The 13,984-nt window shown below is 40.4% G+C and overlaps 1 protein-coding gene across 4 annotated transcripts in view; it reads left to right on the top strand.

The window, feature by feature from the left end:
• The window catches only part of DCAF5 (DDB1 and CUL4 associated factor 5), a 77,397-nt gene extending 63,651 nt beyond the window's left edge, over positions 1 to 13,746 (top strand). For all 4 annotated transcript variants that reach the window (XM_005230739.4, XM_055798021.1, XM_013305424.3 and 1 more), the window contains exons 8-9: positions 2,917 to 3,044; positions 9,619 to 13,746. In XM_005230739.4, the coding sequence (XP_005230796.2) occupies positions 2,917 to 3,044; positions 9,619 to 11,427 (1,937 nt within the window). In that variant the 3' untranslated portion in view covers positions 11,428 to 13,746. The remainder of the gene's footprint in view (positions 1 to 2,916; positions 3,045 to 9,618) is intronic.
• The last annotated feature ends 238 nt before the right edge of the window (positions 13,747 to 13,984 follow it).

Raw genomic sequence — 13,984 nt, 5'->3', positions numbered from 1 at the left:
ATGTACACCCTTTCAACTTAAAAATTTGCCCCTTCTTCTGTCGCTAGTGGCCTTGGTAAAAAGTCTCTCTCTGTCTTTCTTACAAGCCCCTTTTATTGAAAGGTGGCTATGAGGTCTCCCTGGAGCCTTCTTTTCTCCAGGCTGAACAGCACCAACTCTATCAGCCTTTCCTTATGGGAGAGGTGTTTACCTCTGATCATCTTTGTGGCCGTCCTCCAAACCCGTTCTAGCATGTCCATGTCTTTCTTGTGCTGGGGCCCCCAGAGCTGAACTCCAGGTCAGGTCTCACAAGAGCGGAGCAGATGGGAAGAATCACCTCCCTCAGCCTGCTGGTCTTGCTGCTTTTGATGCAGTTCAGGATATGATTGGCTTTCTGGGCTTCCAACGCTGGCTGGGTTTGACTACAGCCTAGGGAGAGCTGTGTTCTAGACACTGCATGCCGTGTACTTTTCATCCAGTGCTCTTAGTGTATTGATAAACTGACTTGGAAACGCAGCCCAAAGATATTGGTGCGCTAAATTTGTATTTCATCTCCATTATAATTCTTTCTTCACTCATTGCCTCTCTAACTTCTAACTCTTTTGTAAGTGTTTCATAGGGCATAGTTCTTGTTTTGTACTAAATTCAGGCAGCTAGAGTCCATGGACAGTTAAAACTTGGTTTAGGCATTACTTGGCAACATTTCCTAAGCAAAACGTCTCTTCGTTCCTGAGGCCCTCTTTCCTGGAGCATCGTCTGCTAGGTCAAGACAAACGTGTTGAGAACTGGACTGGATAATACCATCTACCATTGGCTTGATAGAGGGAATTGGATTGACAACTGTGATTTGACTGGAAGGAATGCTGTGGGAGTAGGGCAACTTGCCATCAGCTATACATGTGGTCATGAATGTCTAGCAGGGTGAGCAGAATAAAAGGACATGAGTAATCTCATAAAATGGGAAAGAAAATCAAAAGAACCCAATTTGGCATTTAATGAGCTTGCTGTCCAATCAGTTACTTCTCAGTCAACTTCGCTTACATTGGTGAAATCTTGCTCCAGCTGCTGAAGGCACTAATTTACCTCTGAACCTTTACAGAAAATACAAATGTACCCAAACAAGAACCATTCCAGATATCTCCGTCTCAATATAGTTATCAGTGAAACTGAAACGAGAACAAGTTAACTAGAGTGATAGTGTCCCTTTCAAGTTTTCTTAATTTTAAATGAGACGTCATTCTACATACAAAGTCTTTAAAAAGGCCATGTGTTTTGGTCCTTGGAGTTATTCGCCATCTCTTTTCCCTTCTTCAAGCACATTATCTTTCTATCCCAAAGTGCCGTGAGACTGCAGTTTGCTCTGCAAAAATTGATTTGTGCAACAGAACTCTTTCCAGAAGCAATAAAAAGATCTATCTGCAGATTTTTAGGAGTTGGATGACTCCTTATTTCTAAATCCGTATCATCGTTTGTACACAATGTACACATCAGTCTGGTCTTCAGAGTGTAGTTATAATGAGTGAAAGGGATAGAGTAGTATCTCTCAGAGGAGAGGGGCTGAACAACAAGCTCACTAGCTGCAGCTCTTTATGTAACCTAACAAATGGAAGGTGATGGAGGAATGCCTTCTTTTCTTTTTTTTTTTTTTTTTTCTCCCTGACCCTTGTATCTTGCTACCCTGCGGTGTTGATGCAAGCTTTTCTTTGAGAAACATGCATTGCAGGAGAACTCTGACTCAGTTTTAAAAGACGGGTAGTTCAACATTGGACTTAGGGCTTAAACCAGCAGCTATTTCAGCTTGAAAGAGCTCCTGTTGAGGTCAAAGGAGGATAGCAAACATCTTCAGCAAGAAGAACCTAAAGTTTACTTGTTTAGTGTTAAGACAACTGTAAGTAGCACAGAAGCTGATGAAATTATTTAAACTTTCTATAAGGTGTTCTTATGACCTTTGAAATTGTAAATAGCGTGATTGTTTTCCTCTGAAGTGGTTTTGAGTTTTTACTTCCCTACTTTGAAACATTTTGGTTTTTTTCACTGTAGATGTTAGCCCTAGCATGTTGATTGACACTTGTTTATTCAGATACACTGGTGTGCATTTTAGCAAATTTGTGGTTTGAATTATGTGAGTCTGTTAATATAAAAAAAACACTGTGTGACGGTTTCTTGCTTTGGTGTATAGACCTAGTAAGAGTCAATGACCAAGCAGAAAAGTTGTCTGGCTTCTGTTTTGAGTTTTACCATTAGCACAAAAGCATTCCATTTCAGCTAATTCCCTGCCTTGTGACAAAGCATGATATAACCCGCTGGTCAGATGGTATTATTTCAGGTCCCTCTCTAAGCTTGATTCACAGAAATATTGAGTTGTTATAGATACTGGTCTAGGCAAGGCTATACTAAATACAGCTGTAGTTTAGTAACTCAGTTTGTAGCCTTGAAGATTGCCTCCTTTAAATTCCCATCCATCAGACTAGAGTCAACTATGACAGTAATGAATTGGTGATTTAAAAAATAAATAAAGAAGAGTATAGCTATTAAAAAAGTGAACCTCTTTATTTGCCTCTGCTTCAAATTTACAAACTGTAAGCAGCGTCATGCCTTAGGCACTGTGGTTTCACTGATGATTTCATTAAGTATGTATGTTGTTCTTATTCACATACTTGTCATATTAGGTCAAAATTTTCATTGTTTGTTTAGATAGTTGAATCAGAGTTGGCCTTCAAGGCCTCATTTGCCGGAAGGATGCTTTTCATCAAACTTGCAGCTTTTCATAGCGGCATTGCTCGTAAAATTGGAATTCTGCAGCTAACACAGGCCTTAAAATATTGCAAAATAAAGCTGAAGTGCATTGTCAAATATAATATGACTTTAAATGATTATGAATGAAAGCAATATGAAGATTTAATTATTCATTTAAGTGTGTGCTTGTTTTTCCCCTAGGTGGCATTGGCAGGGTTGTCAATGGTGCTTTTATGGTATTGAAAGGTCATCGGTCAATTGTAAACCAAGTCCGGTTTAATCCTCACACTTACATGATCTGTTCTTCTGGCGTTGAAAAGATTATAAAGGTAAGATTAAGTATCAGAAAATGTGCTCTTTCAATATTTCAGGAAGAAATGCTTTGTTTTCCTCAGCATCGCTCTTTTCCACACCCATCCTGTCTTCTCATCTTGGTCTTTTGTAAAGTGGTATGTCTCATTTGCTGGCTAAACTGACACAGATTTTTCATTGGGCATTTCAACTTTAAAATCCATTTCAATTTTAAAGGTTTTGGAGTTAGGGGATAAGATCAGAATTTCCTAGTTTTTTACCTTGAAAAAGGAAATTTTTTCCGGTTCCATTCCTTATATAACTGAAATATCACGCAGTCATTCTTGGGGAGAATTTGGTCACAGATGTAATATAATCTTGTAAGACTTCTGATACTTTAGGCTAAAATTTGATAAAAATCTCTCCAAAGACTGTTGTTGAGCCTTAGCCTAGCCTGACCTAGCTGAATTTGTCCCAAATGCTACCTCAGGAGCCCTTCTATAATTTTTGTACACACTTCTGCATTGAATCAATTCAGTATACCTTCCTGTGGCTTCCAGAGGAAACAGGACACTTAATACCTTCAACGATATTTTTTTTTTTAATCCCCTAAAAAATGTACAGTATTTTTAGAAAGTTTGTTCCTTTTTATGTGGAAAGTAAAGAGATAAAAACTTTGTTAGGTTCTGAAACTTTCTTTTATTAAGGAAAGACAGCCAATACTGTGTGAGCAAGGCAGTAACTTTTTTGTCATTTCTAGTAGCAGAGGTTGAGGGTGGGGAGGCAGAAAAATGCTACACTAATGTACTTTACATTCTGCTGCCATAGAAATTTTGCTATAATTTAGGTCTATCAACAAGATGTATGAAACCAGAATGATTTAATTTTTAAGTAGGATAATGAGAACTGATGCTGCTTCTAACTTTGGTGAATGACTTCATAAAAGTCTTACCTGCATGTGGCACTAAATGAGGTTGCTTGAGTATTAGTAAACACTTCAGTCACCTACAAGATGACTGAATGAACTTTTCCTACAAAGGAATGTTTTATTGGTCTGCCACTTACGGACCAGAACTGGCCCAAAATCCTGGGACCATGGCCCAATGCCAGGCTGCATCACTTGCATGACAAGTATTGTCAGCAGTTGGCTTCTGACTGTAGTTTAGCTTTCCTTCTCTTCTGTCTTCCACTGGTACTTTAGTTTGCTTTTCTACTTCTTTCTTCATCTGTGTCCCTCTGACAGGTTTGATCACAAATCTATCAATACAGTGTTTGAACAAAAGTGCATTGAACAGTCATACCAAGTCACTGATTTTTTTCAATTTCCAAGTAATCAAACTGCCACTGTTTAACAACAGTTTTGCCAGAGGCATTTCTTTTGCTTTGGGAACTTGATTCATGCAGCTTGAATTCTCCCTTTTGGATTTTAGATCTGTTGACCCTTCACCCTATGAATCCTTCCTGCGTGAGTGTGCTTAGACTGTTGGATTAGCATTGGTATAAACATCCCCTGTGTTGCTTTTGTGTACTTCTGCTAGGGTTTTGGCAGGGTTATTTTTTTGCCTAGTGATTAAAAGGTTAGTTCGATTAAGGCTCCAGTCACAGGTTGTGTAACTCTTTCAAAGACACCTCTGCTTGAATGCTTCCTTAGAAGAGAATGCCTGGTGTGTCACAGTATGTGCAGTGAAACTCATGTAGTTGCTTTGAAGGAGCTGAATTCCCCAAACATTGTAAGCTAGAAACAAATTAAGGGAAAGGTGTTTAATGTATTAACTTTATTAGCGAGCCAGAACTTCTTACTCCTTTGTTGTATGTCATTTTGTCTCAGCTTGTAATGGGCTTTGTTTGGGGATCAGGTTGTTCTAAGGCTCACATCTTGTCTGATCTGCATGACTTCACTCTTTAAAAGTACTGTCTTCGTGAACAGCAGTTTGTGGGTGTCCATACAATGGTGGTTTCTTCTTCATTCCAGCTACTTCTACAGATAGGCTGGAGGCTAGTAACTGTCACTAGAAGAAGGGCAAAACAGGAAAAACAACAGCAGCAGTTCCGAGGGGCTATTTACTGCCTTAAACCCAGCTGGGAAGACAAGTCCTTCCCTTGCCTGGCTGTCCTTCTTTCCCCCATGTAATTGCTTGATTGCTTGCTCGGAGAAGTTGAGGTGGCAAGAGGAAGAGCAATAAATAAAAATTGTAGTTAGGGTTTTTTTATGTTTTGTTGGGTTTTGTTTGTTTGTTTTAATCACTTCTTTAAGAAGTGTCCTTCCTCTTACTGTCCTTCAAGTGTCTTCTAAAAATCTTTCTGGAATTAAATCACAGAAGATAACTTCACTGTGGTTCGCTGATATTCCATACCCTCAATTTTAGCAACTCTGTGATGAATTAAAAATGTGGATGTAAGTAGTTGTTTATCCGAGTCCTTAATTTTTAGACGAGCTGCCCTAAATTTAGTACTTCTAGAAGTGAGGAACTGATAGCAGCAGCATCAAGGCATGATACAGACAAGCCATTCAGTAATTCCACGTGCTTCTGCCAACACACTTGCTATTTTAATGCTGATTGCAAATGAGATACAAATTCATCTCAGGTCTAGCCCTGCTGAAATGAATAGTATTCACACAAATGATTTTGACCTTTGTGGTTATGAGGTTTTTTTGCTTTGGTTTTATTTTGTTGTACAGCACCTACAAAACTGAATTATATTCAGTAACTCAGTGGTTCAGGGTTTGATTTCTGCTAGGTTTGAGAATATAGTTGATAAGATGCAGGGGGTGGAACAGTGAATATCCAAGTGAGGAGGTTTCAGAAACCTAAAATAAGACTCAGCAAGCTCATAAATAAAGGATACTAGAAGCCTTCACTCCAGACAGTGTACGCTGGACACATCAACTCAGATGAATTGTTCATTGCCCTCCATTTCAGAAACCTGAACCTCAGTAAAGCTGTATGGAAAAGCACAGCTGTGAACTAAAAATCATCATTTGCAGCAAGCATTCACCATGAGGGCTAAAGCAATATAAAACAGAGAAATACCACTTTCCCCTCAGTTAAGTGTGTGAGATGTTGGGATGTGCTGGCAGGAAAATTAATTGCATTGTGGGAGAAATAAATGAGCCATTCCCTCTGATGTGTGGGGCTTAGAGGAGGGCTGTGGAGAGTAATGCAATGCAGTTAGAAGACAGTTCCAGAAAAGATAGAATAGATAAAGTGTGTAAGGATTTTCGGAAAGAAAATACTGTTTTGTATTGGAAATGGAATACTGTGTAACTGAGCACAGCTGCTGTAGGTCCCATTTGTTTAAAAATCATCAGTATATCAAAGATAGGAAAGTCTATTTGCCCATGTTGCTATGGTGACAGATTAATGTCATTGTGGCTAGCCGCCTCTGCCTAATCAGATAATCTAATATAGTTGGTTTTAATTATTCTCACGCTACGAGCATAACTACTTTTTTGTTTTAAAATTTGAGGGTTTGCCACCATGGTATACAAGCAATTCAAAGATTCTCTCTGAAGCATCTCAGCTGAAGTAGAGAACCAATTTTGCACTCCCCTTTTCTGTTTCTGTTCCTATTTTTATATCTGTACTCAGGGCATCAGTGAGTAATCTGACAGAGAAAGAACTTGATAGAGTGTTGTTCAGTGGGATGATTTGCCAACTTATTTTCTCCAATTTGCTCACATTCTTCCTCAACATGGCATCAGTCAGAGGATGAGAAAAAGACAAGAGACATTCTATTTACAAAGAAGCACGTTTCAGATGTCACAGGGATCACTGGACCAGTTGCTGCCAGTTTAAAGACTTCCTGGTTCTGCCAAGGATAGAGTCTTAGTCTAATTTCTTTGTGGAACTCTGGCAGGCCCTCGCAATCCCTCATAGCAAAATGTCTAGAAAGTAGGAATATCAGTCTCCACAGAAACAGCTGATCCTGTACAAACAGGTATTCATCCTGAATTCCCTTGAATTCTCTTTATCATTTGCTCCTCCTTTGTGAACAAATCTGTCTCGGAAGGGAAAAAGCCTTGCTATAGACTCTTTGTAGCTATCTTGTCAGTATTTAACATTGCTGTATTTTCTCTGATGCTTGCAGAGTTAGCAGAAAGATTTGGTAGCACTAACAAGGATGCAGAATCTCTCTGTGCATGTTTTATGTACCTTTTTAGATGACTTTTCATTAAAACCCAGATTTTTCCAAGTGGGACTTCAGAGAAGACTCTACCTCTCCTCCATTTATAGTAGTTCATACAGAATCTAAGAGTTTTCTAATTCTCCTGCTTAAAAAAAAATTTATAAAGCCTAGTGATCAATCTAACACTGCTAAGACTGTTTGAGGAATGCCACTCTACTTGTCCAGGCATACAGTATGAAGCATTTATAAGAAGGTATATGCTTCTTAAATAGAAAAAGATCTGATCTACACGCTGAAATGCTCAATGGTGGGACAAAGAGGGGAAAGCATCTGAAAAATTGTGAGAGAAGGTACTGAACGTGTGCTAGGTAAATCATCAAGAAGGCAGCAACTCTGAATAGTCCTTTAAGCAAGCAGAGTTCTATTTTTCTTTTAAAAAAACTGATGTATCCCCAAATCGACAATCTCTGTCATGCATCCACCGAGAGAAGACTCTCTTCTACGTTGTCTTTAGGAAGTGTAGCATGAGAAATAATCAGAGCATAAGGAGAGACTCGTTGTGTTCTCTTGAATTCAAAAAGGCAATGTACGGTTGATGGAAGTCTCTACATGGCTTAGATTGGGTTTTGATATCTTTATCCAAACCTGATGCTTGTCCCTTGAGCCCTGTATCTAGTAACTGCAGTGCTTGAACTAAGCAATGGAGACTGTCTTCATTCTGGTTTCAAGTATTATGTTAACGAACTGTACTGGAAGACAATTTAAGTACTGCAAATAATAAAAATAGCAATTAAGTACAAGTAGCGAACACACTGTGATATTGAGGCACGTTCCTAGGAATTACATTACATTATGTAATGCAATGTAAAATTCCTTTGTCTTTGCTCTGAAAAGGCTGCTTGATGATTGCAGGTATACCTTTTTCTGTACAGCAGCCACTTTCGTTTTGGAATAGTGTCTCTTATCTGCATAGGCAGATCATATGTGGAAGCTCTGTTAACCATAAATTACAGAGGATGCAAAGTAAAGGCATTCAAGTTTGGGAGAATTCCAGAATGAAGGTTTTACTCGTACATCTTAAATTTGGCTGTGCTGAAAAAGTAGGTGCAAGATAATTTATTTCATTTTACTTCCAATATTAAAGGTGTAGTCTTACCATACACTGTTTAAAATCTCTGAATGCAGAATTACGGGCATTCTCATGGGCTTTTTCTATAATGCTTGTCATGGTAGTATCAGATTATGTTGCATGTGTTAACTACGCATCTGTGAGATGAGTGCTGATTATCCCATTTACAGAGGAAAGACACTTTTTGTTTGCGGTTTTGTCTACTTGGAACAAAACTTGACTAATTTCTGTTGGCGAAAAGAGTTAGATGTTTGTGCCAAAGTCTATCCCAAAAGGCCAACCTGCTATAGACAGCTGGCATAGATATTTTTTTTTCCCTGAGCTTGTTAACATGGTAAAACCAAAGCATGACTGAAATTGGATATTTTATAAGCGGAACATTAAGACAGTATTGTGAATAAGCAATATACTAGCTCTGCTTACAGTAAGTGTTGTACATAAATGTTAACCATCAATCTAGAATGAAATGATAGTGGTTGTCCAATGAGAGCCTTAGTTATATTGTCCCCAAATCTGAGTAAAACTGAGAAAGGTGAGGAGATCCAACTCTTATGTTTGCTATGGATTATCAGTTTCTTACAGATATTGGTGGATCTTCTTTGGGGATTTTTTTTTTCTTTTTCCCTTTTCGCCTCCGCACCAGGAAAACTGAGGAAAGCACAGTCAAGTCTGTTGTTATTGGTGAAATCGTTACACTTTGCAATGTTACTACCTCTCTCCATGTCAGAAATAGCTTTCAGTAAAACACTTCTTCACCTTTCTCCACTAACTAAAACAACTGCTGTGTCTTGAGAGGATGTTGGATGCTTTCTTTTCTTCGTGACTGTTCCCTAAAGGGAGTAGTGCAGCTCTGCTTTTCACTTCCGTGCATTCAGCTCACTGCCTGCTGATCAGGTGTGACTGACTATGCAGCTGGATGAAATGTTACTCTACATCACTGGCACAAGCAACTCTAGTTTCCTGGGAAACAAGTGCTTTCATTAGTGCTAAGGCTGCATTGTAGGCAACAAACTATTCTCACCGTTAGTGAGTAAGCATCCCCTATTACATAAAAATAGAGCCCTGCAATTTGGAAGAAATTACTACACAATGTAATACTGAAATGATGGACAATCTGCAGTATGAGAGCTTTCAAGTTCTGGATGGGTGAAGTAGATGCAGGAAAAAAAACATTTGTAAAGGGGGAGAAAAAACCCTATATCTCTGGAATACTGATGAGTCTGAGGGGTAAAAATTAATAAAAAGAGTCTGCACTGCAATTGTTCTGGGTATTTGCGCTACTGTTCTGTTTCAAATGTTTACAATAGTTTATGAATTCAAAGACATGCGCGCTTTTTTTTTGTTTTCTGTTACAGATCTGGAGTCCTTACAAGCAGCCTGACTGCACAGGGGACCTGGATGGTAGAATTGAGGATGATTCACGTTGCCTCTACACTCACGAAGAGTACATCAGTCTTGTGTTGAATAGTGGTAGTGGTTTGTCCCATGATTATGCCAACCAGTCAGTTCAGGAGGATCCACGGATGATGGCCTTTTTTGACTCCCTGGTGCGCCGCGAGATTGAGGGCTGGAGTTCTGACTCAGACAGTGACCTCAGTGAGAGCACAATCCTGCAGCTCCACGCAGGAGTAAGTGAACGCTCTGCTTACAGCGAGTCAGAGTCCTCCACCTCTTTGCATCACTCCCCACCACATGTGGCTGAAGAGTCTGATGAAACTGCCTATAACTTAAGGGCCTTAAGATCCACTGCATCCCCCTCAGCCAGAGAAGATGTGGCTTCCCGTCAGCAGAGGCTCTCTGCACTGAGGAAGTATCAGGATAAACGTCTCCTGGCCCTTTCCAATGAGTCTGACTCTGATGACAATACCTGTGAGGCAGAACTAGATACAGACCTTTTCCCACGGCCACAGTCCCCAAGTCCTGAGGAGAACGAATCCAGCAGTTCCAGCAGCAGCAGCAGCACGGAAGATGAAGAGGAACTGAATGAACGACGCACATCTATGAGGCAGCGCAATGCACTGAGGCGCCGACAGAAGGTGCAAAAGGAGGAAAGGACTAGCACTAACACAGAAAGTGTGACCCCCTACGTAGGTGAGGACATCTATGATTACCCCCAGATCAAAATAGATGATCTCTCTTCTTCTCCAGCTTCTTCGCCAGAAAGGAGTTCAGCCAACAAAGAAGTTCTCAAAGAAAGGACATCTCCTTATTCAGACAGTGAATCAGTGGAGAGAAAGATTTACAAAGCTTACAAATGGCTTCATTATTCTTACATATCGTACTCAGCTGGCAAAGATGGTGAATCCTCCAAAGCAGATGGAGAGAATGACGAGGGGAAACCAGGAACTAGTGGAAGGCACAGTACAGCACACTCGCTAAATAAGGAAGATGTTAGGAACTTGAGTTCAGTAGTTCCTCAAGGCTCCCCAGCTCTTTCTACTGAAAGCCACAACAGAGAAACTTTAAAAGAATGTGGCTTGATAGAAAATTCTAGTAATGGTCAAGCTCATGAATGTGACAATCAGCGGCGGATGGAGAGTCAAGAAAATGCGTCTGAAGACGCTAGCAGCGGAGGTATAGAGCATTCTTTTGAGACTAAAAAGCTCAATGGAAAAGCTAACTGCAAAGGGCTAAATAGTTGTACTGAAGAATCTTGCATTCAGACTGCAGGACTTGTAGAACAGAAAAATAGTCAGAACTGTCAACCAGCATCAAGCCATCACGCACTGGTCCCTCCATTCTCCACTGTTGCCATCTGTAGCATGTCGGGTCACTGCTCCAGAAACCAGACTGATGACAGCGAGGAGAGGAGCCTCGACACCTCCTGTGTTAACCACAATAACGGCCACTTGCATCTTCGCCCTTCATGCTTCAACAATGGACAGAGTTTTGGAGAGCAGGAGACTGTGACACAAGGACTACAGGTGCACTCAAATGCTGATAATGGCAACCTTGTACAGATGGGTGTGACCTTGCACAAAGACTGCTGCCTGTCTGAAGTGGACTGCAACAGCTACGGCGTGAGCACGAGAGAGGATACTGCTGACTTGCATCCTACGGGCAGTGAGAGCACTCAGTCTCTCGGAGGACTGAAAAGACACAGAGCGGAGTTGGAAGATGCAGATTCAGAGAGTTCATCCTTAGAAAAGAAGTTAAAAACATGATAAATGCAAATGTCTGTCGTAGTGTGCACTCTCTCAAAAAAAAAAAAAAAAAGAAAAGGAGAAAGAAAGTATTAAAGGCACATAGAGCTTGGGTCTGAAACATTGCGTTTGATTCTCCATTCCATTCTTCAGTGGGTCTGTTTTAGATTGCCAGTGGTTCATGCTGTATAAAAATCCAACTTACTCCTTAATGAGACTGAGTCTAGTGTACCCATACAAGGTTCTGTTTAAAGTAAATCCTTATTAAGACGGTTGACTGAATTATTCTTGTGTGAACATGTGTCATTTGTTCAGCCAGCCAACCAGGATGACCGCTTTAAGTTATAATTGTTCTTCTAAGAAGGATTTTTTCCATACTGACACTTATTACACATTATAGGCTGAAGAATGATTTAATTAGATCACACTGGTGGTAACTTGGGGTGTGTTTCTTGTTGAGAAAAACAGGGCAGAAACCTTTCTGGGCCCTTTATTCTGCTTCAGAAACTAAAAAAAAAAAATTAAAAAAATCAACCGTAGGGAGGATATTTTCAGCACTGACTGCTATCTTTTGATACTTCATAAAGCACTTGCTTCGGATACAGTTCAGTGACATTATTTTTATGCCAACAGAAAAGCTATAGGAAATGAGCCTCTTTCCAAAATCAACTTTAGGCTGTTCCCATGGAGACATTCAATTTTGTGGGGTTTTTTTAAAGAAAAGAGCTGAATAACATGGTGTCATCACTATACTAAAATGTGATTGCTTGGCAGGAGGAAGTTGTTGTTCTCTAGGCCTCACTCTAACCAAGAGCTATTAAAAATCAGGCACTGAAACGTGCCTTTCTGTGAGCTTAACACATATTCATTCATTATTATTAAGAATGTGGCTCCAACTGCTGGGATGTGTCTTGCCTGTGCCCCCTCCCCTTCCCCCATGTGCTTACTTTTGGGAGGCAGTAGGCCAAACAGAAAATAGCAGAAGGATGGATAATGTAACTGCATGTTAACAGCAACACTTAGTAAAGTCTGAAAACTGCTTTTTTTAGCAGTTTTTTTTAGCCCAAAGCTTAAAATAGATTGGCGTTGGAGGTTGGGGTTCATTTTCCACCACTGTGCTGCAAATATTTAAAACTGCAGATGGGCAGATGCATTCAACAGCATGGTGTGTGTAAGGGGGAGCTTCAGAGAAGCATTCCCACATGTGAGGACACCTGGACTCCAAGTCTGGCAAACAGAACTTGAGCAAGAGCATACCTCTGGCTGCCGGCTGCCATGAACTGGCATGCTGTTCAGGTGGACAGAGTCCTTTCTTGCCTGGGCTCTGTTTTTGACGGAGTATCTAGTGGGTCTTCTCAGTTCTGGCATGCTGGAGTTGGTGGAATTGCACTTGCTCCCCTAGCAAAAAGGTGAGAGGAGTCATTGTGTGAAGGGAAAAGAAACCACCTATAAAGGACGCAAACAATATGTGTTTGTGCTTTGCAGTGCTGACAGCAGCAGAAGAGGCTTCTTTTGACCCCAGTAATTGTGACAGGCTTTCAAGCCCAGCACTGAGGAAGGGCTAGGTTATTTTAAGGAATAGGAGATTTTTGCTTTCAGTTCGACTCCAGCAGTACACCACTGTGGAGCACTGGTCTCAATAGTTATTTCATATGCACAGCTACCTGGTGCCTGGGGAAAGAAGGAAGATGCCCTGTTAAAACGTGATGATAGTAAAGGAGCACTACAGAAGGGATGTTGGGAGGGAAAGGTATAGGAGGGTGAGTGAAGAGCATGAGCTGAAAAATTTTCTTAAAGCTACTGTGTGCCATAGACTGCTTTCCCCTACTTGGTCAGCTTTGCTAGGTGAGAACTTGGAATAAGCATATGATGTTGCATTTCTGAAGTGTGTAAGATGGCTGAAAGGGAAAAAGATGTTTTTAAACCTGAGTGAAAGTGGCACTAAGAACAAGCAGTTATGTTGTTACCTTATTGAAAAAATTGTTCTGTACTGATTATATGTTAGATCGCTACAATCAAGATCACTATAGGAGTGTTCTCCTCAGTTGTATAAACACCTTACTGCAAATGCTGGGTTTTAGCCAAAACCTTGAGGTTGCTGAGTCAAAACTTTTTTATTATGATTTTATTTTTAAAATGTTCTTTACATTGGAAAATTTTCTCAGCTGTAAATTCTGCCCTCCTCTGAAGAATATCCAGATTGCTGACGAATGAGCATCTCCGCTCTCCTTTGACATGGTCATCTTTTCTCAATGTTTTCTCAAATGCCTTGTGGTCTCACTTTTGGGTTCTTTTGTTTGTTTTCAAGAGCAGAATAAAAGTTCCCAGGTCTGGTGTTCACGCCTCCTCTACAGGCTCTGGGTGTAAAGGTTTGCTGTGGTTTCCCCAAAGACGGCTTCCCATGCTGTGTGTATGCTTGTTATTTCCAGTTTCTGTCGAGCAGGAGGAGGAAGATAGGCTGCGATCTTAACCTTTTGTTCGCAGGAAATTTCAGTGCACACAAGAACTGTAGCTTCCTAATCAGCGGGTTCACCTCACATAAATAAATGTTATCAGCAGTAGGCAGCTGCGTTATCTG

The sequence above is a fragment of the Falco peregrinus genome, chromosome 1 (assembly GCF_023634155.1).
Source record: "Falco peregrinus isolate bFalPer1 chromosome 1, bFalPer1.pri, whole genome shotgun sequence".
Lineage (NCBI taxonomy): Eukaryota > Metazoa > Chordata > Aves > Falconiformes > Falconidae > Falco > Falco peregrinus.
Note: the sequence above shows the minus strand (reverse complement) of the source record. Positions and strands in the feature narration are given on the sequence as shown.